The sequence below is a fragment of the Oncorhynchus nerka genome, linkage group LG14 (assembly GCF_034236695.1).
Source record: "Oncorhynchus nerka isolate Pitt River linkage group LG14, Oner_Uvic_2.0, whole genome shotgun sequence".
NCBI lineage: Eukaryota > Metazoa > Chordata > Actinopteri > Salmoniformes > Salmonidae > Oncorhynchus > Oncorhynchus nerka.
In genome coordinates this window covers 2,810,593-2,836,639 of record NC_088409.1, presented here as the reverse complement: position 1 = coordinate 2,836,639, position 26,047 = coordinate 2,810,593, and the positions used below count along the sequence as shown (strand labels likewise).

Here is a 26,047-nt window from a genome sequence, read left to right as displayed (position 1 = left end):
ATAGTGGTCTGTAGTGGTCCTGTCTATAGTGGTCCTGTCTGTAGTGATCCTGTCTGCAGTGGTCCTGTCTGTAGTGGTCCTGTCTATAGTGGTCCTGTCTATAATGGTCTATAGTGGTCCTGTCTGTAGTGGTCCTGTCTATAGTGGTCCTGTCTATAATGGTCTATAGTGGTCCTGTCTGTAGTGGTCCTGTCTGTAGTGGTCTGTAGTGGTCCTGTCTGTAGTGGTCTGTAGTGGTCCTGTCTGTAGTGGTCTATAGTGGTCCTGTCTATAATGGTCTATAGTGGTCCTGTGTATAGTGATCCTGTCTATAGTGATCCTGTCTTGTAGTGGTCCTGTCTATAGATGTCTTTAGTGGTCCTGTCTATAGTGGTGGTCCTGTCTATAGTGGTCCTGTCTAGTGGTCCTGTCTATAGTGGTCCTGTCTGTAGTGGTCCTGTCTATAGTGGTCCTGTCTGTAGTGGTCTATAGTGGTCCTGTCTATAGTGGTCTATAGTGGTCCTGTCTATAGTGGTCCTGTCTATAGTGGTCTATAGTGGTCTGTCTGTAGTGGTCCTGTCTATTGTGGTCCTGTCTATAGTGGTCTATAGTGGTCCTGTCTAGTGGTCCTGTCTGTAGTGGTCTATAGTGGTCCTGTCTGTAGTGGTCTATAGTGGTCCTGTCTATAGTGGTCTATAGTGGTCCTGTTTATAGTGGTCCTGTTTATAGTGGTCCTGTCTGTAGTGGTCTATAGTGGTCTTGTCTATAGTGGTCCTGTCTATAGTGGTCCTGTCTATAGTGGTCCTGTCTATAGTGGTCCTGTCTATAGTGGTCTATAGTGGTCCTGTCTATAGTGGTCTATAGTGGTCCTGTCTATAGTGGTCCTGTCTATAGTGGTCCTGTCTATACTGGTCCTGTTTATAGTGGTCCTGTCTATAGTGGTCTGTAGTGGTCCTGTCTGTAGTGGTCTATAGTGGTCCTGTCTGTAGTGGTCTATAGTATCCTGTCTATAGTGGTCCTGTCTGTAGTGGTCTATAGTGGTCCTGTCTGTAGTGGTCTATAGTGGTCCTGTCTGTAGTGGTCTATAGTGGTCCTGTCTGTAGTGGTCTATAGTGGTCCTGTCTATAGTGGTCCTGTCTATAGTGGTCTATAGTGGTCCTGTCTATAGTGGTCCTGTCTATAGTGGTCTATAGTGGTCCTGTTTATAGTGGTCCTGTTTATAGTGGTCCTGTCTATAGTGGTCTGTAGTGGTCCTGTCTGTAGTGGTCTATAGTGGTCCTGTCTGTAGTGGTCTATAGTTGTCCTATAGTGGTCCTGTCTGTAGTGGTCTATAGTGGTCCTGTCTATAGTTGTCTATAATGGTCCTGTCTGTAGTGGTCTATAGTGGTCCTGTCTATAGTGGTCTATAGTGGTCCTGTCTGTAGTGGTCTATAGTGGTCCTGTCTGTAGTGGTCTATAGTGGTCCTGTCTGTAGTGGTCTATAGTGGTCCTGTCTTTAGTGGTCTATAGTGGTCCTGTCTATAGTGGTCTATAGTGGTCCTGTCTGTATGGTCTATAGTGGTCCTGTCTATAGTGGTCTGTTGTCCTGTCTATAGTGGTCTGTAGTGGTCCTGTCTGTAGTGATCCTGTTTATAGTGGTCCTGTCTATAGTGGTCCTGTCTATAGTGGTCCTGTCTATAGATGTCTTTAGTGGTCCTGTCTATAGATGTCTTTAGTGGTCCTGTCTATTGTGGTCCTGTCTATTGTGGTCCTGTCTATAGTGGTCTATAGTGGTTCTATCTATAGTGGTCTATAGTGGTCCTGTCTATAGTGGTCATGTCTTGTAGTGGTCCTGTCTATAGATGTCTTTAGTGGTCCTGTCTATTGTGGTCCTGTCTATTGTGGTCCTGTCTATAGTGGTCTTGTCTATAGTGGTCCTGTCTGTAGTGGTCCTGTCTATAGTGGTCCTGTCTGTAGTGGTCTATAGTGGTCCTGTCTATAGTGGTCCTGTCTGTAGTGGTCTATAGTGGTCCTGTCTGTAGTGGTCCTGTCTATAGTGGTCCTGTCTATAGTGGTCCTGTCTATATATGTCTTTAGTGGTCCTGTCTATAGTGGTCCTGTCTGTAGTGGTCTATAGTGGTCCTGTCTATAGTGGTCCTGTCTATAGTGGTCTATAGTGGTCCTGTCTATAGTGGTCTGTAGTGGTCCTGTCTATAGTGGTCCTGTCTGTAGTGATCCTGTCTGTAGTGATCCTGTCTGCAGTGGTCCTGTCTGTAGTGGTCCTGTCTATAGTGGTCCTGTCTATAGTGGTCCTGTCTATAATGGTCTATAGTGGTCCTGTCTGTAGTGGTCCTGTCTATAGTGGTCCTGTCTATAATGGTCTATAGTGGTCCTGTCTGTAGTGGTCCTGTCTGTAGTGGTCTGTAGTGGTCCTGTCTGTAGTGGTCTATAGTGGTCCTGTGTATAGTGATCCTGTCTATAGTGATCCTGTCTAGTAGTGGTCCTGTCTATAGATGTCTTTAGTGGTCCTGTCTATAGATGTCTTTAGTGGTCCTGTCTGTAGTGGTCCTGTCTGTAGTGGTCCTGTCTATAGTGGTCCTGTCTGTAGTGGTCCTGTCTATAGTGGTCCTGTCTGTAGTGGTCTATAGTGGTCCTGTCTATAGTGGTCTATAGTGGTCCTGTCTATAGTGGTCCTGTCTATAGTGGTCCTGTGGTCTGTCTAGTGGTCCTGTCTATTGTGGTCCTGTCTATAGTGGTCCTGTCTAGTGGTCCTGTCTGTAGTGGTCTATAGTGGTCCTGTCTGTAGTGGTCTATAGTGGTCCTGTCTATAGTGGTCCTCTCTGTAGTGGTCTATAGTGGTCCTGTCTGTAGTGGTCCTGTCTATAGTGGTCCTGTCTATAGTGGTCCTGTCTGTAGTGGTCTATAGTGGTCCTGTCTGTAGTGGTCCTCTCTGTAGTGGTCTATAGTGGTCCTGTCTGTAGTGGTCCTGTCTATAGTGGTCCTGTCTATAGTGGTCCTGTCTATAGTGGTCTATAGTGGTCCTGTCTATAGTGGTCTGTAGTGGTCCTGTCTATAGTGGTCTGTAGTGATCCTGTCTGTAGTGATCCTGTCTGCAGTGGTCCTGTCTGTAGTGGTCCTGTCTATAGTGGTCCTGTCTATAATGGTCTCCTGTCTGTAGTGGTCCTGTCTATAGTGGTCCTGTCTATAATGTCTATAGTGGTCCTGTCTATAGTGGTCCTGTCTGGTCCTGTCTGTAGTGGTCTGTAGTGGTCCTGTCTGTAGTGGTCTGTAGTGGTCCTGTCTGTAGTGGTCTATAGTGGTCCTGTCTATAATGGTCTATAGTGGTCCTGTGTATAGTGATCCTGTCTATAGTGATCCTGTCTTGTAGTGGTCCTGTCTATAGATGTCTTTAGTGGTCCTGTCTATAGATGTCTTTAGTGGTCCTGTCTGTAGTGGTCCTGTCTGTAGTGGTCCTGTCTATAGTGGTCCTGTCTGTAGTGGTCCTGTCTATAGTGGTCCTGTCTGTAGTGGTCTATAGTGGTCCTGTCTATAGTGGTCTATAGTGGTCCTGTCTATAGTGGTCCTGTCTATAGTGGTCTATAGTGGTCTGTCTGTAGTGGTCCTGTCTATTGTGGTCCTGTCTATAGTGGTCTATAGTGGTCCTGTCTAGTGGTCCTGTCTGTAGTGGTCTATAGTGGTCCTGTCTGTAGTGGTCTATAGTGGTCCTGTCTATAGTGGTCTATAGTGGTCCTGTTTATAGTGGTCCTGTTTATAGTGGTCCTGTCTGTAGTGGTCTATAGTGGTCTTGTCTATAGTGGTCCTGTCTATAGTGGTCCTGTCTATAGTGGTCCTGTCTATAGTGGTCCTGTCTATAGTGGTCCTGTCTATAGTGGTCTATAGTGGTCCTGTCTATAGTGGTCTATAGTGGTCCTGTCTATAGTGGTCCTGTCTATAGTGGTCCTGTCTATAGTGGTCCTGTCTATACTGGTCCTGTTTATAGTGGTCCTGTCTATAGTGGTCTGTAGTGGTCCTGTCTGTAGTGGTCTATAGTGGTCCTGTCTGTAGTGGTCTATAGTATCCTGTCTATAGTGGTCCTGTCTGTAGTGGTCTATAGTGGTCCTGTCTGTAGTGGTCTATAGTGGTCCTGTCTGTAGTGGTCTATAGTGGTCCTGTCTATAGTGGTCCTGTCTATAGTGGTCTATAGTGGTCCTGTCTATAGTGGTCCTGTCTATAGTGGTCTATAGTGGTCCTGTTTATAGTGGTCCTGTTTATAGTGGTCCTGTCTATAGTGGTCTGTAGTGGTCCTGTCTGTAGTGGTCTATAGTGGTCCTGTCTGTAGTGGTCTATAGTTGTCCTATAGTGGTCCTGTCTGTAGTGGTCTATAGTGGTCCTGTCTATAGTGGTCTATAATGGTCCTGTCTGTAGTGGTCTATAGTGGTCCTGTCTATAGTGGTCTATAGTGGTCCTGTCTGTAGTGGTCTATAGTGGTCCTGTCTGTAGTGGTCTATAGTGGTCCTGTCTGTAGTGGTCTATAGTGGTCCTGTCTGTAGTGGTCTATAGTGGTCCTGTCTATAGTGGTCTATAGTGGTCCTGTCTGTAGTGGTCTATAGTGGTCCTGTCTATAGTGGTCTATAGTTGTCCTGTCTATAGTGGTCTGTAGTGGTCCTGTCTGTAGTGATCCTGTTTATAGTGGTCCTGTCTATAGTGGTCCTGTCTATAGTGGTCCTGTCTATAGATGTCTTTAGTGGTCCTGTCTATAGATGTCTTTAGTGGTCCTGTCTATTGTGGTCCTGTCTATTGTGGTCCTGTCTATAGTGGTCTATAGTGGTTCTATCTATAGTGGTCTATAGTGGTCCTGTCTATAGTGGTCATGTCTTGTAGTGGTCCTGTCTATAGATGTGTGTCCTGTCTATTGTGGTCCTGTCTATTGTGGTCCTGTCTATAGTGGTCTTGTCTATAGTGGTCCTGTCTGTAGTGGTCCTGTCTATAGTGGTCCTGTCTGTAGTGGTCTATAGTGGTCCTGTCTATAGTGGTCCTGTCTGTAGTGGTCTATAGTGGTCCTGTCTGTAGTGGTCCTGTCTATAGTGGTCCTGTCTATAGTGGTCCTGTCTATAGTGGTCCTGTCTATAGTGGTCCTGTCTGTAGTGGTCTATAGTGGTCCTGTCTATAGTGGTCCTGTCTATAGTGGTCTATAGTGGTCCTGTCTATAGTGGTCTGTAGTGGTCCTGTCTATAGTGGTCCTGTCTGTAGTGATCCTGTCTGTAGTGGTCCTGTCTGCAGTGGTCCTGTCTGTAGTGGTCCTGTCTATAGTGGTCCTGTCTATAGTGGTCCTGTCTATAATGGTCTATAGTGGTCCTGTCTGTAGTGGTCTGTAGTGGTCCTGTCTATAATGGTCTATAGTGGTCCTGTCTATAGTGGTCTATAGTGGTCCTGTCTGTAGTGGTCTGTAGTGGTCCTGTCTGTAGTGGTCTATAGTGGTCCTGTGTATAGTGATCCTGTCTATAGTGATCCTGTCTTGTAGTGGTCCTGTCTATAGATGTCTTTAGTGGTCCTGTCTATAGATGTCTTTAGTGGTCCTGTCTATAGTGGTCCTGTCTGTAGTGGTCCTGTCTATAGTGGTCCTGTCTGTAGTGGTCCTGTCTATAGTGGTCCTGTCTGTAGTGGTCTATAGTGGTCCTGTCTATAGTGGTCTATAGTGGTCCTGTCTATAGTGGTCCTGTCTATAGTGGTCTATAGTGGTCTGTCTGTAGTGGTCTGTAGTGGTCCTGTCTATAGTGGTCTATAGTGGTCCTGTCTAGTGGTCCTGTCTGTAGTGGTCTATAGTGGTCCTGTCTGTAGTGGTCTATAGTGGTCCTGTCTATAGTGGTCCTGTTTATAGTGGTCCTGTTTATAGTGGTCCTGTCTGTAGTGGTCTATAGTGGTCTTGTCTATAGTGGTCCTGTCTATAGTGGTCCTGTTTATAGTGGTCCTGTTTATAGTGGTCCTGTCTGTAGTGGTCTATAGTGGTCTTGTCTATAGTGGTCCTGTCTATAGTGGTCCTGTCTATAGTGGTCCTGTCTATAGTGGTCCTGTCTATAGTGGTCTATAGTGGTCCTGTCTATAGTGGTCTATAGTGGTCCTGTCTATAGTGGTCCTGTCTATAGTGGTCCTGTCTATAGTGGTCCTGTCTATAGTGGTCCTGTCTATACTGGTCCTGTTTATAGTGGTCCTGTCTATAGTGGTCTGTAGTGGTCCTGTCTGTAGTGGTCTATAGTGGTCCTGTCTGTAGTGGTCTATAGTATCCTGTCTATAGTGATCTATAGTGGTCCTGTCTGTAGTGGTCTATAGTGGTCCTGTCTGTAGTGGTCTATAGTGGTCCTGTCTGTAGTGGTCTATAGTGGTCCTGTCTATAGTGGTCCTGTCTATAGTGGTCTATAGTGTCCTGTTTATAGTGGTCCTGTCTATAGTGGTCTGTCTATAGTGGTCTGTAGTGGTCCTGTCTGTAGTGGTCTATAGTGGTCCTGTCTGTAGTGGTCTATAGTTGTCCTATAGTGGTCCTGTCTGTAGTGGTCTATAGTGGTCCTGTCTATAGTGGTCTATAGTGGTCCTGTCTGTAGTGGTCTATAGTGGTCCTGTCTATAGTGGTCTATAGTGGTCCTGTCTGTAGTGGTCTATAGTGGTCCTGTCTGTAGTGGTCTATAGTGGTCCTGTCTGTAGTGGTCTATAGTGGTCCTGTCTATAGTGGTCTATAGTGGTCCTGTCTATAGTGGTCTATAGTGGTCCTGTCTATAGTGGTCTATAGTGGTCCTGTCTATAGTGGTCTGTAGTGGTCCTGTCTGTAGTGGTCCTGTCTATAGTGGTCTGTCTAGTGGTCCTGTCTGTAGTGGTCCTGTCTATAGTGGTCCTGTCTATAGTGGTCCTGTCTATAGTGGTCCTGTCTATAGTGGTCCTGTCTATAGTGGTCTAGTGGTTCTATCTATAGTGTCCTGTCTATAGTGGTCCTGTCTTGTAGTGGTCCTGTCTATAGATGTCTTTAGTGGTCCTGTCTATAGTGGTCCTGTCTATTGTGGTCCTGTCTATAGTGGTCCTGTCTATAGTGGTCCTGTCTGTAGTGGTCCTGTCTATAGTGGTCCTGTCTGTAGTGGTCTATAGTGGTCCTGTCTATAGTGGTCCTGTCTGTAGTGGTCTATAGTGGTCCTGTCTGTAGTGGTCCTGTCTATAGTGGTCCTGTCTATAGTGGTCCTGTCTATAGTGGTCCTGTCTGTAGTGGTCCTGTCTGTAGTGGTCCTGTCTATAGTGGTCCTGTCTATAATGGTCTATAGTGGTCCTGTCTGTAGTGGTCCTGTCTGTAGTGGTCTGTAGTGGTCCTGTCTATAGTGGTCCTGTCTATAATGGTCTATAGTGGTCCTGTGTATAGTGATCCTGTCTTGTAGTGGTCCTGTCTATAGATGTCTTTAGTGGTCCTGTCTATAGATGTCTTTAGTGGTCCTGTCTATAGATGTCTTTAGTGGTTCTGTCTATAGATGTCTTTAGTGGTCCTGTCTATTGTGGTCCTGTCTATTGTGGTCCTGTCTATAGTGGTCCATAGTGGTTCTATCTATAGTGGTCTATAGTGGTCCTGTCTATAGTGGTCATGTCTTGTAGTGGTCCTGTCTATAGATGTCTTTAGTGGTCCTGTCTATTGTGGTCCTGTCTATTGTGGTCCTGTCAATAGTGGTCTTGTCTATAGTGGTCCTGTCTGTAGTGGTCCTGTCTATAGTGGTCCTGTCTATAGTGGTCCTGTCTATAGTGGTCCTGTCTGTAGTGGTCTATAGTGGTCCTGTCTGTAGTGGTCCTGTCTATAGTGGTCCTGTCTATAGTGGTCTGTAGTGGTCCTGTCTGTAGTGATCCTGTCTATAGTGGTCCTGTCTGTAGTGGTCCTGTCTATAGTGGTCCTGTCTATAATGGTCTATAGTGTTCCTGTCTGTAGTGGTCCTGTCTGTAGTGGTCTGTAGTGGTCCTGTCTGTAGTGGTCTATAGTGGTCCTGTCTATAATGGTCTATAGTGGTCCTGTGTATAGTGATCCTGTCTATAGTGATCCTGTCTTGTAGTGGTCCTGTCTATAGATGTCTTTAGTGGTCCTGTCTATAGATGTCTTTAGTGGTCCTGTCTATAGATCCTGTCTTTAGTGGTCCTGTCTATAGTGTCTTTAGTGGTCCTGTCTATAGATGTCTTTAGTGGTCCTGTCTATAGATGTCTTTAGTGGTCCTGTCTATAGTGGTCTTTAGTGGTCCTGTCTATAGTGGTCCTGTCTATTGTGGTCCTGTCTATAGTGGTCTATAGTGGTCCTGTCTATAGTGGTCTATAGTGGTCCTGTCTATAGTGGTCCTGTCTTGTAGTGGTCCTGTCTATAGATGTCTTTAGTGGTCCTGTCTATAGTGGTCCTGTCTATAGTGGTCCTGTCTAGTGGTCCTGTCTAGTGGTCCTGTCTATAGTGGTCCTGTCTGTAGTGGTCTATAGTGGTCCTGTCTATAGTGGTCCTGTCTGTAGTGGTCTATAGTGGTCTGTAGTGGTCCTGTCTATAGTGGTCCTGTCTATAGTGGTCCTGTCTATAGTGGTCCTGTCTATAGTGGTCCTGTCTGTAGTGGTCCTGTCTATAGTGGTCCTGTCTATAGTGGTCCTGTCTGTAGTGGTCCTGTCTGTAGTGGTCCTGTCTATAGTGGTCCTGTCTATAGTGGTCCTGTCTATAGTGGTCCTGTCTATAGTGGTCCTGTCTGTAGTGGTCCTGTCTATAGTGGTCCTGTCTGTAGTGGTCTGTAGTGGTCCTGTCTGTAGTGGTCTATAGTGGTCCTGTCTATAATGGTCTATAGTGGTCCTGTGTATAGTGATCCTGTCTATAGTGATCCTGTCTTGTAGTGGTCCTGTCTATAGATGTCTTTAGTGGTCCTGTCTATAGATGTCTTTAGTGGTCCTGTCTATAGATGTCTTTAGTGGTCCTGTCTATAGATGTCTTTAGTGGTCCTGTCTATAGATGTCTTTAGTGGTCCTGTCTATTGTGGTCCTGTCTATTGTGGTCCTGTCTATTGTTTTCCTGTCTATAGTGGTCTATAGTGGTTCTATCTATAGTGGTCTATAGTGGTCCTGTCTATAGTGGTCATGTCTTGTAGTGGTCCTGTCTATAGATGTCTTTAGTGGTCCTGTCTATTGTGGTCCTGTCTATTGTGGTCCTGTCTATAGTGGTCTATAGTGGTCTCTATCTATAGTGGTCTATAGTGGTCCTGTCTATAGTGGTCTGTCTTGTAGTGGTCCTGTCTATAGATGGTCTTTAGTGGTCCTGTCTATAAATGGTCCTGTCTATAGTGGTCCTGTCTATAGTGGTCTTGTCTATAGTGGTCCTGTCTGTAGTGGTCCTGTCTATAGTGGTCTTGTCTATAGTGGTCCTGTCTGTAGTGGTCCTGTCTATAGTGGTCCTGTCTATAGTGGTTGTGTCTGTAGTGGTCCTGTCTATAGTGGTCCTGTCTGTAGTGGTCCTGTCTATAGTGGTCCTGTCTATAGTGGTCCTGTTTGTAGTGGTCTATAGTGGTCCTGTCTATAGTGGTCCTGTCTGTAGTGGTCTATAGTGGTCCTGTCTGTAGTGGTCCTGTCTATAGATGTCTTTAGTGGTCCTGTCTATTGTGGTCCTGTCTATTGTGGTCCTGTCTATTGTTTTCCTGTCTATAGTGGTCTATAGTGGTTCTATCTATAGTGGTCTATAGTGGTCCTGTCTATAGTGGTCATGTCTTGTAGTGGTCCTGTCTATAGATGTCTTTAGTGGTCCTGTCTATTGTGGTCCTGTCTATTGTGGTCCTGTCTATAGTGGTCTTGTCTATAGTGGTCCTGTCTGTAGTGGTCCTGTCTATAGTGGTCCTGTCTATAGTGATTGTGTCTGTAGTGGTCCTGTCTATAGTGGTCCTGTCTGTAGTGGTCCTGTCTATAGTGGTCCTGTCTATAGTGGTCCTGTCTGTAGTGGTCTATAGTGGTCCTGTCTATAGTGGTCCTGTCTGTAGTGGTCTATAGTGGTCCTGTCTGTAGTGGTCCTGTCTATAGTGGTCCTGTCTGTAGTGGTCCTGTCTATAGTGGTCCTGTCTATAGTGGTCCTGTCTGTAGTGGTCCTGTCTGTAGTGGTCCTGTCTATAGTGGTCCTGTCTGTAGTGGTCTATAGTGGTCCTGTCTGTAGTGGTCCTGTCTATAGTGGTCCTGTCTGTAGTGGTCCTGTCTATAGTGGTCCTGTCTATAGTGGTCCTGTCTGTAGTGGTCCTGTCTATAGTGGTCCTGTCTGTATTGGTCCTGTCTATAGTGGTCCTGTCTGTAGTGGTCCTGTCTGTAGTGGTCTATAGTGGTCCTGTCTATAGTGGTCCTGTCTGTAGTGGTCCTGTCTGTAGTGGTCCTGTCTGTAGTGGTCCTGTCTATAGTGGTCCTGTCTATAGTGGTCCTGTCTATAGTGGTCCTGTCTGTAGTGGTCCTGTCTATAGTGGTCCTGTCTATAGTGGTCCTGTCTGTAGTGGTCCTGTCTGTAGTGGTCCTGTCTGTAGTGGTCCTGTCTGTAGTGGTCTATAGTGGTCCTGTCTATAGTGGTCCTGTCTGTAGTGGTCCTGTCTGTAGTGGTCCTGTCTGTAGTGGTCCTGTCTGTAGTGGTCTATAGTGGTCCTGCCTGAAGACTGAAGCTCTCTGAGTCTCTGGTTGAGCTTCACATGTTGACCTCTGCTTCCACCTGGTGGGGGAATGGAAAAACAACACATCATCCCAAATATATGCTTTCTTACTGCCGTCATCCAACCTTTCGGTTACTCGTCCAACGCTCTAACCACTAGGCTACCTGCCTCCCCCCTCTAACCACTAGACTACCTGTCCTCCCCTCTAACCACTAGGCTACCTGCCTCCCCCTCTAACCACTAGACTACCTGCCTCCCCCTCTAACCACTAGACTACCTGCCTCCCCTCCTAGACTACCTGCCTTCCCCTCTAACCACTAGACTACCTGCCTCCCCCTCTAACCACTAGACTACCTGCCTCCCCTCTAACCACTAGGCTACCTGCCTCCCCTCTAACCACTAGACTACCTGCCTCCCCCTCTAACCACTAGACTACCTGCCTCCCCCTCTAACCACTAGACTACCTGCCTCCCCCTCTAACCACTAGACTACCTGCCTCCCCTCTAACCACTAGGCTACCTGCCTCCCTAACCACTAGGTTACCTGCCTCCCCTCTAACCACTAGGCTACCTGCCTCCCCCTCTAACCACTAGACTACCTGCCTCCCCCTCCCCTCTAACCACTAGACTACCTGTTGTCTTTCTCTCCGTGTCTCTCCTCTCTGTCCTCCAGCTGTCCTGGAGTCTGTTCAGATCCTCCAACCTGTTGTCTTTCTCTCCGTGTCTCTCCTCTCTGTCCTCCAGCTGTCCTGGAGTCTGTTCAGGTCCTCCAACCTGTTGTCTGTCTCTCCTCTCTGTCCTCCAGCTGTCCTGGAGTCTGTTCAGGTCCTCCAACCTGTTGTCTTTCTCTCCGTGTCTCTCCTCTCTGTCCTCCAGCTGTCCTGGAGTCTGTTCAGGTCCTCCAACCTGTTGTCTTTCTCTCCGTGTCTCTCCTCTCTGTCCTCCAGCTGTCCTGGAGTCTGTTCAGGTCCTCCAACCTGTTGTCTGTCTCTCCTCTCTGTCCTCCAGCTGTCCTGGAGTCTGTTCAGGTCCTCCAACCTGTTGTCTGTCTCTCCTCTCTGTCCTCCAGCTGTCCTGGAGTCTGTTCAGGTCCTCCAACCTGTTGTCTGTCTCTCCTCTCTGTCCTCCAGCTGTCCTGTCTGTTCAGGTCCTCCAACCTGTTGTCTGTCTCTCCTCTGTCCTCCAGCTGTCCTGGAGTCTGTTCAGGTCCTCCAACCTGTTGTCTGTCTCTCCTCTCTGTCCTCCAGCTGTCCTGGAGTCTGTTCAGGTCCTCCAACCTGTTGTCTTTCTCTCCGTGTCTCTCCTCTCTGTCCTCCAGCTGTCCTGGAGTCTGTTCAGGTCCTCCAACCTGTTGTCTTTCTCTCCGTGTCTCTCCTCTCTGTCCTCCAGCTGTCCTGGAGTCTACTCAGATCCTCATCATCCTGGTCCTGATGACTGTAATGCTGCTGGTGATTGGCTGTCTGTTGAACCACTACAAGCTGTCTGCCTGCTCCTTTACGACCAGGGGGAGCCAGGCCCAGAGGCAAGCACAACACCTACAGCGGGTCAGTACCGTGTGTGTGTGTGTGTGTGTGTGTGTGTGTGTGTGTGTCTGCCTGCTCCTTTACGACCAGACAGAGCCAGGCCCGGAGGCAAGCACAACACCTACAGCGGGTCAGTACCGTGTGTGTGTGTGTGTGTGTGTGTGTGTGTGTCTGCCTGCTCCTTTACGACCAGACAGAGCCAGGCCCGGAGGCAAGCACAACACCTACAGCGGGTCAGTACCGTGTGTGTGTCAGTGGAGGTTGCTGAGGGGAGGACGGCTCTTAACAGAGGAAATGGAATGGCATCACACCCCTGGAAACCATGGAAACAGGGATGTGCCTGATCCACCCATTCTGCTCCAGTCATTACAACCAGCCTGTCCTCCCCAATTAAGGTGCCACCAACCTCCTGTGATTTGTGTGTGTACGTGCGTGCGTGTGTGTGTGTGCCTGTGTTTGCATGCGTATATACCCAGTCCTCCAGACACCTCTTCCCTCTTCATGTGTAAATCTCCAGACACCTGTCTAGACAGCTGACCCTGTACCAGACACCTGTCTAGACACCTGACCCTGTTCACCTGACACCTGTCTAGACACCTGACCCTGTACCAGACACCTGTCTAGACAGCTGACCCTGTACCAGACACCTGTCTAGACAGCTGACCCTGTTCACCTGACACCTGTCTAGACACCTGACCCTGTACCAGACACCTGTCTAGACACCTGACCCTGTACCAGACACCTGTCTAGACAGCTGACCCTGTACCAGACACCTGTCTAGACAGCTGACCCTGTACCAGACACCTGTCTAGACAGCTGACCCAGTCCTCCAGACACCTGTCTAGACAGCTGACCCAGTCCTCCAGACACCTGTCTAGACAGCAGACCCTGTTCACCTGTCTAGACAGCTGACCCTGTACCAGACACCTGTCTAGACAGCTGACCCTGTACCAGACACCTGTCTAGACAGCTGACCCTGTTCACCAGACACCTGTCTAGACAGCTGACCCAGTCCTCCAGACACCTGTCTAGACAGCTGACCCTGTTCACCTGTCTAGACAGCTGACCTTGTACTAGACACCTGTCTAGACAGCTGACCCTGTACCAGACACCTGTCTAGACAGCTGACCCTGTACCAGACACCTGTCTAGACAGCTGACCCTGTACCAGACACCTGTCTAGACAGCTGACCCTGTACCAGACACCTGTCTAGACACCTGACCCTGTACCAGACACTTGTCTAGACAGCTGACCCAGTTCACCAGACACCTGTCTAGACAGCTGACCCTGTACCAGACACCTGTCTAGACAGCTGACCCTGTACCAGACACCTGTCTAGACAGCTGACCCAGTTCACCTGACACCTGTCTAGACAGCTGACCCAGTTCACCTGACACCTGTCTAGACAGCTGACCCAGTTCACCTGACACCTGTCTAGACAGCTGACCCAGTTCACCAGACACCTGTCTAGACAGCTGACCCTGTACCAGACACCTGTCTAGACAGCTGCCCCTGATCACCTGACACCTGTCTAGACAGCTGACCCTGTACCAGACACCTGTCTAGACACCTGACCCTGTTCACCTGACACCTGTCTAGACACCTGACCCTGTACCAGACAACTGTCTAGACAGCTGACCCTGTACCAGACACCTGTCTAGACAGCTGACCCTGTACCAGACACCTGTCTAGACAGCTGACCCTGTACCAGACACCTGTCTAGACAGCTGACCCTGTACCAGACACCTGTCTAGACAGCTGACCCTGTTCACCAGACACCTGTCCCTGTTCACCTGACACCTGTCTAGACAGCTGACCCTGTACCAGACACCTGTCTAGACAGCTGACCCTGTTCACCTGTCTAGACAGCTGACCCTGTACCAGACACCTGTCTAGACAGCTGACCCTGTTCACCAGACACCTGTCTAGACAGCTGACCCTGTACCAGACACCTGTCTAGACAGCTGACCCAGTTCACCTGACACCTGTCTAGACAGCTGACCCTGTTCACCAGACACCTGTCTAGACAGCTGACCCTGTTCACCAGACACCTGTCTAGACAGCTGACCCTGTTCACCTGACACCTGTCTAGACAGCTGACCCTGTTCACCTGTCTAGACAGCTGACCCTGTACCAGACACTTGTCTAGACAGCTGACCCAGTTCACCTGACACCTGTCTAGACAGCTGACCCTGTTCACCAGACACCTGTCTAGACAGCTGACCCAGTTCACCTGACACCTGTCTAGACAGCTGACCCTGTTCACCAGACACCTGTCTAGACAGCTGGCCCTGTACCAGACACCTGTCTAGACAGCTGACCCTGTTCACCAGACACCTGTCTAGACAGCTGACCCTGTTCACCTGACACCTGTCTAGACAGCTGACCCTGTTCACCAGACACCTGTCTAGACAGCTGACCCTGTACCAGACACCTGTCTAGACAGCTGACCCTGTACCAGACACCTGTCTAGACAGCTGACCCTGTTGACCAGACACCTGTCTAGACAGCTGACCCTGTACCAGACACCTGTCTAGACAGCTGACCCTGTACCAGACACCTGTCTAGACAGCTGACCCTGTTCACCTGACACCTGTCTAGACAGCTGACCCTGTTCACCAGACACCTGTCTAGACAGCTGACCCTGTACCAGACACCTGTCTAGACAGCTGACCGTGTACCAGACACCTGTCTAGACAGCTGACCCTGTTCACCTGTCTAGACAGCTGACCCTGTACCAGACATCTGTCTAGACAGCTGACCCTGTTCACCTGTCTAGACAGCTGACCCTGTTGACCAGACACCTGTCTAGACAGCTGGCCCTGATCACCAGACACCTGTCTAGACAGCTGACCCTGTACCAGACACCTGTCTAGACAGCTGACCCTGTTCACCTGTCTAGACAGCTGACCCTGTACCAGACATCTGTCTAGACAGCTGACCCTGTTCACCTGTCTAGACAGCTGACCCTGTTGACCAGACACCTGTCTAGACAGCTGACCCTGTTCACCTGACACCTGTCTAGACAGCTGACCCTGTACCAGACACCTGTCTAGACAGCTGACCCTGTTCACCTGACACCTGTCTAGACAGCTGACCCTGTTCACCAGACACCTGTCTAGACAGCTGGCCCTGATCACCAGACACCTGTCTAGACAGCTGACCCTGTACCAGACACTTGTCTAGACAGCTGACCCAGTTCACCTGACACCTGTCTAGACAGCTGACCCTGTTCACCAGACACCTGTCTAGACAGCTGACCCAGTTCACCTGACACCTGTCTAGACAGCTGACCCAGTTCACCTGACACCTGTCTAGACAGCTGACCCAGTTCACCTGACACCTGTCTAGACAGCTGACCCTGTTCACCTGACACCTGTCTAGACAGCTGACCCTGTTCACCAGACACCTGTCTAGACAGCTGACCCTGTTCACCAGACACCTGTCTAGACAGCTGACCCTGTTCACCTGACACCTGTCTAGACAGCTGACCCTGTTGACCAGACACCTGTCTAGACAGCTGACCCTGTACCAGACACCTGTCTAGACAGCTGACCCTGTACCAGACACCTGTCTAGACAGCTGACCCTGTACCAGACACCTGTCTAGACAGCTGACCCTGTTCACCTGACACCTGTCTAGACAGCTGACCCTGTACCAGACACCTGTCTAGACAGCTGACCCTGTTCACCTGACACCTGTCTAGACAGCTGACCCTGTTCACCAGACACCTGTCTAGACAGCTGACCCTGTACCAGACACCTGTCTAGACAGCTGACCCTGTACCAGACACCTGTCTAGACAGCTGACCCTGTTCACCAGACACCTGTCCCTGTTCACCTGACACCTGTCTAGACAGCTGACCCTGTTCACCAGACACCTGTCTAGACAGCTGACCCTGTACCAGACACCTGTCTAGACAGCTGACCCTGTACCAGACACCTGTCTAGACAGCTGACCCTGTACCAGACACCTGTCTAGACAGCTGACCCTGTACCAGACACCTGTCTAGACAGCTGACCCTGTTCACCTGACACCTGTCTAGACAGCTGACCCTGTTCACCTGACACCTGTCTAGACAGCTGACCCTGTTCACCTGTCTAGACAGCTGACCCTGTTCACCAGACACCTGTCTAGACAGCTGACCCTGTTCACCAGACACCTGTCTAGACAGCTGACCCTGTTCACCAGACACCTGTCTAGACAGCTGGCCCTGATCACCAGACACCTGTCTAGACAGCTGACCCTGTACCAGACACCTGTCTAGACAGCTGGCCCTGATCACCTGACACCTGTCTAGACAGCTGACCCTGTACCAGACACTTGTCTAGACAGCTGACCCAGTTCACCAGACACCTGTCTAGACAGCTCACCCTGTTCACCTGTCTAGACAGCTGACCCTGTACCAGACACTTGTCTAGACAGCTGACCCTGTACCAGACACCTGTCTAGACAGCTGACCCTGTTCACCAGACACCTGTCCCTGTTCAGACACCTGCTGACAGCTGACCCTGTTCACCAGACACCTGTCTAGACAGCTGACCCTGTTCACCTGTCTAGACAGCTGACCCTGTACCAGACACCTGTCTAGACAGCTGACCCAGTTCACCTGACACCTCTAGACAGCTGACCCTGTACCAGACACCTGTCTAGACAGCTGACCCTGTTCACCTGTCTAGACAGCTGACTGTACCAGACATCTGTCTGACCCTGACCCTGTTCACCTGTCTAGACAGCTGACCCTGTACCAGACACCTGTCTAGACAGCTGACCCAGTTCACCTGACACCTGTCTAGACAGCTGACCCTGTTCACCAGACACCTGTCTAGACAGCTGACCCTGTTCACCTGTCTAGACAGCTGACCCAGTTCACCAGACACCTGTCTAGACAGCTGACCCAGTTCACCTGACACCTGTCTAGACAGCTGGCCCTGTTCACCAGACACCTGTCTAGACAGCTGACCCTGTTCACCAGACACCTGTCTAGACAGCTGACCCTGTTCACCAGACACCTGTCTAGACAGCTGACCCTGTTCACCAGACACCTGTCTAGACAGCTGACCCTGTTCACCTGACACCTGTCTAGACAGCTGACCCTGTACCAGACACCTGTCTAGACAGCTGACCCTGTACCAGACACCTGTCTAGACAGCTGACCCTGTACCAGACACCTGTCTAGACAGCTGACCCTGTACCAGACACCTGTCTAGACAGCTGACCCTGTACCAGACACCTGTCTAGACAGCTGACCCTGTTCACCTGACACCTGTCTAGACAGCTGACCCTGTTCACCAGACACCTGTCTAGACATCTGTCTAGACTGACCCTGTTCACCTGTCTAGACAGCTGACCCTGTACCAGACACCTGTCTAGACAGCTGACCCAGTTCACCTGACACCTGTCTAGACAGCTGACCCTGTTCACCAGACACCTGTCTAGACAGCTGACCCTGTTCACCTGTCTAGACAGCTGACCCAGTTCACCTGACACCTGTCTAGACAGCTGACCCAGTTCACCTGACACCTGTCAAGACAGCTGGCCCTGTTCACCAGACACCTGTCTAGACAGCTGACCCTGTTCACCAGACACCTGTCTAGACAGCTGGCCCTGTACCAGACACCTGTCTAGACAGCTGGCCCTGTACCAGACACCTGTCTAGACAGCTGACCCTGTTGACCAGACACCTGTCTAGACAGCTGACCCTGTTCACCTGACACCTGTCTAGACAGCTGACCCTGTCACCAGACACCTGTCTAGACAGCTGACCCTGTACCAGACACCTGTCTAGACAGCTGACCCTGATCACCAGACACCTGTCTAGACAGCTGACCCTGTACCAGACACCTGTCTAGACAGCTGACCCTGTTCACCAGACACAGACACCTGTCTAGACAGCTGACCCTGTTCACCAGACACCTGTCTAGACAGCTGACCCTGTACCAGACACCTGTCTAGACAGCTGACCCTGTTCACCTGTCTAGACAGCTGACCCTGTTCACCAGACACCTGTCTAGACAGCTGACCCTGTTCACCAGACACCTGTCTAGACAGCTGACCCTGTTCACCAGACACCTGTCTAGACAGCTGACCCTGTTCACCTGTCTAGACAGCTGACCCAGTTCACCTGACACCTGTCTAGACAGCTGACCCAGTTCACCTGACACCTGTCTAGACAGCTGGCCCTGTTCACCAGACACCTGTCTAGACAGCTGACCCTGTTCACCAGACACCTGTCTAGACAGCTGACCCTGTACCAGACACCTGTCTAGACAGCTGACCCTGTACCAGACACCTGTCTAGACAGCTGACCCTGTTCACCAGACACCTGTCCAGCTGACCCTGTACCAGACACCTGTCTAGACAGCTGTGTCACCAGACACCTGTCTAGACAGCTGACCCTGTACCAGACACCTGTCTAGACAGCTGACCCTGTACCAGACACCTGTCTAGACAGCTGACCCTGTACCAGACACCTGTCTAGACAGCTGACCCTGTACCAGACACCTGTCTAGACAGACAGCTGACCCTGTCTACCAGACACCTGTCTAGACAGCTGACCCTGTACCAGACACCTGTCTAGACAGCTGACCCTGTTCACCTGACACCTGTCTAGACAGCTGACCCTGTTCACCAGACACCTGTCTAGACAGCTGACCCTGTTCACCTGTCTAGACAGCTGACCCTGTACCAGACATCTGTCTAGACAGCTGACCCTGTTCACCTGTCTAGACAGCTGACCCTGTACCAGACACCTGTCTAGACAGCTGACCCTGTTCACCTGACACCTGTCTAGACAGCTGACCCTGTTCACCAGACACCTGTCTAGACAGCTGACCCTGTTCACCTGTCTAGACAGCTGACCCTGTTCACCAGACACCTGTCTAGACAGCTGACCCAGTTCACCTGACACCTGTCTAGACAGCTGGCCCTGTTCACCAGACACCTGTCTAGACAGCTGACCCTGTTCACCAGACACCTGTCTAGACAGCTGGCCCTGTACCAGACACCTGTCTAGACAGCTGACCCTGTTGACCAGACACCTGTCTAGACAGCTGACCCTGTTCACCTGACACCTGTCTAGACAGCTGACCCTGTACCAGACACCTGTCTAGACAGCTACCCCTGTACCAGACACCTGTCTAGACAGCTGACCCTGTACCAGACACCTTTCTAGACAGCTGACCCTGTACCAGACACCTGTCTAGACAGCTGACCCTGTACCAGACACCTGTCTAGACAGCTGACCCTGTTCACCTGACACCTGTCTAGACAGCTGACCCTGTTCACCAGACACCTGTCTAGACAGCTGACCCTGTTCACCTGTCTAGACAGCTGACCCTGTACCAGACACCTGTCTAGACAGCTGACCCAGTTCACCTGACACCTGTCTAGACAGCTGACCCTGTTCACCAGACACCTGTCTAGACAGCTGACCCTGTTCACCAGACACCTGTCTAGACAGCTGACCCAGTTCACCTGACACCTGTCTAGACAGCTGGCCCTGTTCACCAGACACCTGTCTAGACAGCTGACCCTGTTCACCAGACACCTGTCTAGACAGCTGACCCTGTTCACCAGACACCTGTCTAGACAGCTGGCCCTGTACCAGACACCTGTCTAGACAGCTGACCCTGTACCAGACACCTGTCTAGACAGCTGACCCTGTTGACCAGACACCTGTCTAGACAGCTGACCCTGTTCACCTGACACCTGTCTAGACAGCTGGCCCTGATCACCAGACACCTGTCTAGACAGCTGACCCTGTACCAGACACCTGTCTAGACAGCTGGCCCTGATCACCTGACACCTGTCTAGACAGCTGACCCTGTTCACCTGACAGCTGACCCTGTTCACCAGACACCTTTCTAGACAGCTGACCCTGTACCAGACACCTGTCTAGACAGCTGACCCTGTTGACCAGACACCTGTCTAGACAGCTGACCCTGTACCAGACACCTGTCTAGACACCTGGTTCTTGTTTTAACATGTATTGCTGATTGAAGCAGACCCAGTTCACCAGATTGGAGCTGGTTCTTGTTTTAACATGTATTGCTGATTGAAGCAGACCCAGTTCACCAGATTGGAGCTGGTTCTTGTTTTAACATGTATTGCTGAGTGAAGCAGACCCAGTTCACCAGATTGGAGCTGGTTCTTGTTTTAACATGTATTGCTGAGTGAAGCAGACCAATATGGCCGTTAGGTTATCGGTTTCCTCCACAGGTCAAATGTTGACTGTCTCTTTCTGTCATCAGGATGTGTGTCTCTGGCCGCCGGACAGCGGCTCTCGACAAGGTGCCTCCGAGGTAAGAACCAAGGGTGTGTGTGTGTGTGTGTGTGTGTGTGTGTGTGTGTGTGTGTGTGCAGCGGAGGACAGGTCTACAGTCACTGACATCAGTCTGTCTGATGTGATGGGGTCCCAACTGGATCCAATCTGTTTAGTAATGGATCCAATCTGTTTAGTAATGGACCCACTGGATCCAATCTGTTTAGTAATGGATCCCCCTGGATCCAATCTGTTTAGTACTGGACCCCCCTGGATCCAATCTGTTTAGTAATGGATCCACTGGACCCAATCTGTTTAGTACTGGATCCAATCTGTTTAGTACTGGATCCAATCTGTTTAGTAATGGATCCCCCTGGATCCAATCTGTTTAGTAATGGACCCCACTGGATCCAATCTGTTTAGTAATGGACCCCCCTGGATCCAATCTGTTTAGTAATGGATCCCCCCACTGGATCCAATCTGTTTAGTAATGGATCCAATCTGTTTAGTAATGGACCCCACTGGATCCAATCTGTTTAGTAATGGACCCCCCTGGATCCAATCTGTTTAGTAATGGATCCAATCTGTTTAGTAATGGATCCCTGGATCCAATCTGTTTAGTAATGGATCCAATCTGTTTAGTAATGGACCCCAATCTGGATCCAATCTGTTTAGTAATGGACCCCACTGGATCCAATCTGTTTAGTACTGGATCCACTAGATCCAATCTGTTTAGTACTGGATCCACTAGATCCAATCTGTTTAGTAATGGATCCAATCTGTTTAGTAATGGACCCCACTGGATCCAATCTGTTTAGTAATGGATCCAATCCAATCTGTTTAGTAATGGACCACTACCAATGGTAATGGATCCAATCTGTTTAGTAATGGACCCCCCTGGATCCAATCTGTTTAGTAATGGATCCAATCTGTTTAGTAATGGACCCCACTGGATCCAATCTGTTTAGTAATGGACCCCCCTGGATCCAATCTGTTTAGTAATGGATCCACTGGATCCAATCTGTTTAGTAATGGATCCAATCTGTTTAGTAATGGACCCCCCTGGATCCAATCTGTTTAGTAATGGACCCCCCTGGATCCAATCTGTTTAGTAATGGACCCACTGGATCCAATCTGTTTAGTAATGGACCCACTGGATCCAATCTGTTTAGTAATGGATCCAATCTGTTTAGTAATGGATCCAATCTGTTTAGTAATGGATCCAATCTGTTTAGTAATGGACCCCAATGGATCCAATCTGTTTAGTAATGGACCCCACTGGATCCAATCTGTTTAGTAATGGACCCCCCTGGATCCAATCTGTTTAGTAATGGATCCAATCTGTTTAGTAATGGACCCCCCTGGATCCAATCTGTTTAGTAATGGATCCAATCTGTTTAGTAATGGATCCAATCTGTTTAGTAATGGATCCAATCTGTTTAGTAATGGATCCAATCTGTTTAGTAATGGATCCAATCTGTTTAGTAATGGACCCCCCTGGATCCAATCTGTTTAGTAATGGATCCAATCTGTTTAGTAATGGACCCCACTGGATCCAATCTGTTTAGTAATGGATCCAATCTGTTTAGTAATGGATCCAATCTGTTTAGTAATGGACCCCCCTGGATCCAATCTGTTTAGTAATGGACCCCCCTGGATCCAATCTGTTTAGTAATGGACCCCCCTGGATCCAATCTGTTTAGTAATGGACCCACTGGATCCAATCTGTTTAGTAATGGACCCCACTGGATCCAATCTGTTTAGTAATGGACCCACTGGATCCAATCTGTTTAGTAATGGACCCCCCTGGATCCAATCTGTTTAGTAATGGACCCCCCTGGATCCAATCTGTTTAGTAATGGACCCCACTGGATCCAATCTGTTTAGTAATGGATCCCCCTGGATCCAATCTGTTTAGTAATGGACCCACTGGACCCAATCTGTTTAGTAATGGATACAATCTGTTTAGTAATGGACCCCACTGGATCCAATCTGTTTAGTAATGGACCCCACTGGATCCAATCTGTTTAGTAATGGACCCCACTAGATCCAATCTGTTTAGTAATGGACCCCACTGGATCCAATCTGTTTAGTAATGGATCCAATCTGTTTAGTAATGGACCCCACTGGATCCAATCTGTTTAGTAATGGACCCCCCTGGATCCAATCTGTTTAGTAATGGATCCACTGGATCCAATCTGTTTAGTAATGGACCCCACTGGATCCAATCTGTTTAGTAATGGATCCAATCTGTTTAGTAATGGACCCCACTGGATCCAATCTGTTTAGTAATGGACCCCCCTGGATCCAATCTGTTTAGTAATGGATCCACTGGATCCAATCTGTTTAGTAATGGACCCCACTGGATCCAATCTGTTTAGTAATGGACCCCCCTGGATCCAATCTGTTTAGTACTGGATCCACTAGATCCAATCTGTTTAGTACTGGATCCAATCTGTTTAGTAATGGATCCACTGGATCCAATCTGTTTAGTAATGGATCCCCCTGGATCCAATCTGTTTAGTAATGGACCCCACTGGATCCAATCTGTTTAGTAATGGACCCACTGGATCCAATCTGTTTAGTAATGGACCCACTGGATCCAATCTGTTTAGTAATGGATCCCCCTGGATCCAATCTGTTTAGTAATGGATCCAATCTGTTTAGTAATGGACCCCCCTGGATCCAATCTGTTTAGTAATGGATCCAATCTGTTTAGTAATGGACCCACTGGATCCAATCTGTTTAGTAATGGATCCCCCTGGATCCAATCTGTTTAGTAATGGACCCACTGGATCCAATCTGTTTAGTAATGGACCCCACTAGATCCAATCTGTTTAGTAATGGACCCACTGGATCCAATCTGTTTAGTAATGGACCCACTGGATCCAATCTGTTTAGTAATGGATCCAATCTGTTTAGTAATGGACCCCACTGGATCCAATCTGTTTAGTAATGGACCCCACTGGATCCAATCTGTTTAGTAATGGATCCACTGGATCCAATCTGTTTGGTAATGGATCCAATCTGTTTAGTAATGGACCCGACTGGATCCAATCTGTTTAGTAATGGACCCCACTGGATCCAATCTGTTTAGTAATGGATCCAATCTGTTTAGTAATGGACCCCACTGGATCCAATCTGTTTAGTAATGGATCCCACTGGATCCAATCTGTTTAGTAATGGACCCGACTGGATCCAATCTGTTTAGTAATGGATCCAATCTGTTTAGTAATGGATCCAATCTGTTTAGTAATGGATACAATCTGTTTAGTAATGGACCCACTGGATCCAATCTGTTTAGTAATGGATCCAATCTGTTTAGTAATGGATCCAATCTGTTTAGTAATGGATCCAATCTGTTTAGTAATGGACCCCCCTGGATCCAATCTGTTTAGTAATGGACCCCCCTGGATCCAATCTGTTTAGTAATGGATCCAATCTGTTTAGTAATGGACCCACTGGATCCAATCTGTTTAGTAATGGATCCAATCTGTTTAGTAATGGACCCACTGGATCCAATCTGTTTAGTAATGGACCCACTGGACCCAATCTGTTTAGTAATGGATCCAATCTGTTTAGTAATGGACCCCACTGGATCCAATCTGTTTAGTAATGGACCCCACTGGATCCAATCTGTTTAGTAATGGATCCCACTAGATTCAATCTGTTTAGTAATGGACCCCACTGGATCCAATCTGTTTAGTAATGGACCCACTGGATCCAATCTGTTTAGTAATGGATCCAATCTGTTTAGTAATGGATCCAATCTGTTTAGTAATGGACCCCACTGGATCCAATCTGTTTAGTAATGGATCCACTGGATCCAATCTGTTTAGTAATGGACCCCCCTGGATCCAATCTGTTTAGTAATGGACCCCCCTGGATCCAATCTGTTTAGTAATGGATCCACTAGATCCAATCTGTTTAGTAATGGATCCACTGGACCCAATCTGTTTAGTAATGGACCCACTGGATCCAATCTGTTTAGTAATGGATCCACTGGACCCAATCTGTTTAGTAATGGACCCACTGGATCCAATCTGTTTAGTAATGGATCCAATCTGTTTAGTAATGGATCTAGGACTAGGTGGTCTGACTGTCTGTGTCTAGGACTAGGTGGTCTGTCTGTCTGTGTCTAGGACTAGGTGGTGTATCTGTCTGTGTCTAGGTGGTGTAACTATCTAACCCTCTATCTCTGTGTCTAGGTGGTGTAACTATCTAACCCTCTATCTATCTCTGTGTCTAGGTGGTGTAACTATCTAACCCTCTATCTCTGTGTCTAGGTGGTGTAACTATCTAACCCTCTATCTCTGTGTCTAGGTGGTGTATGTGCCCCAGGCCAGAGAGAGGTTCACAGCCCCCTCCTTTATGTACCGGGATCGTTTCAGTGGCTTCCAGCCCACCTACCCCTACCTGACCCACGACATCCACCTTCCCCCCACCATCTCCCTGTCTGACGGAGAGGAGCCCCCGCCCTACCAGGGCCCCTGCACCTTACAGCTGAGGGACCCAGAGCAGCAGTTGGAGTTAAACAGGGAGTCGGTTAGGGCCCCCCCCAATAGAACCATCTTCCACAGTGAAGTGATAGACATGCACAGTGGAGGGGGGGGAGGGCCGAGACCACCCAGCAGTAACTCTGGTATCAGCGTAGCCAATAGCAGCAGCCACGGACGCATGGAACGCTCGCCTCCGGCATATTGCGAGGTGATTGGTCACTTTTTTCACCACCCGCACAGCAGTAACCCACTCGGGACCTGGACTGGGGGTGGGACCAGCCAGCAGGGCCAATCAGAAAGCACAATACCTGCCAAGGCCAGGAAAGGGGAGGAGCTGAGGTGAGATGGATGAGGGACTAAGCTGTCTTAGACTCCTCCCCCCTGTAAAGAGGTGTGGCCAATCTCTATATGGACCGACACTCCCAGGATGCACAACTAAACACACCATTACCAACCTGCTACAACTAAACACACCATTATCAACCTGCTACAACTAAACACAACATTATCAACCTGCTAACTAAACACACCATTATCAACCTGCTACAACTAAACACAACCATTATCAACCTGCTACAACTAAACACACCATTATCAAACAACAAACATTATCAACCTGCTACAACTAAACACACCATTATCAACCTGCTACAACTAAACACACCATTATCAACCTCAAACCTTATCAACCTGCTACAACTAAACACACCATTATCAACCTGCTACAACTAAACACAACATTATCAACCTGCTACAACTAAACACAACTAAACACACCATTATCAACCTGCTACAACTAAACACACCATTATCAACCTGCTACAACTAAACACACCATTATCAACCTGCTACAACTAAACACAACATTATCAACCTGCTACAACTAAACACACATTATCAACCTGCTACAACTAAACACACATTATCAACCTGCTACAACTAAACACACCATTATCAACCTGCTACAACTAAACACACCATTATCAACCTGCTACAACTAAACACAACATTATCAACCTGCTACAACTAAACACACCATTATCAACCTGCTACAACTAAACACAACATTATCAACCTGCTACAACTAAACACAACATTATCAACCTGATACAACTAAACACAACATTATCAACCTGCTACAACTAAACACAACATT

General features: G+C 48.7%; 1 protein-coding gene across 1 annotated transcript in view; it reads left to right on the top strand.

Annotated features, from left to right (window-relative positions):
- Positions 1–25,404, top strand: part of ldlrad4b (low density lipoprotein receptor class A domain containing 4b) — a 63,866-nt gene extending 38,462 nt beyond the window's left edge. The window contains exons 2-4 of the mRNA XM_065027075.1: positions 11,996–12,150; positions 20,382–20,432; positions 24,716–25,404. Of these exons, the coding sequence (XP_064883147.1) occupies positions 11,996–12,150; positions 20,382–20,432; positions 24,716–25,234 (725 nt within the window). The 3' untranslated portion in view covers positions 25,235–25,404. The remainder of the gene's footprint in view (positions 1–11,995; positions 12,151–20,381; positions 20,433–24,715) is intronic.
- Positions 25,405–26,047: the final 643 nt, after the last annotated feature.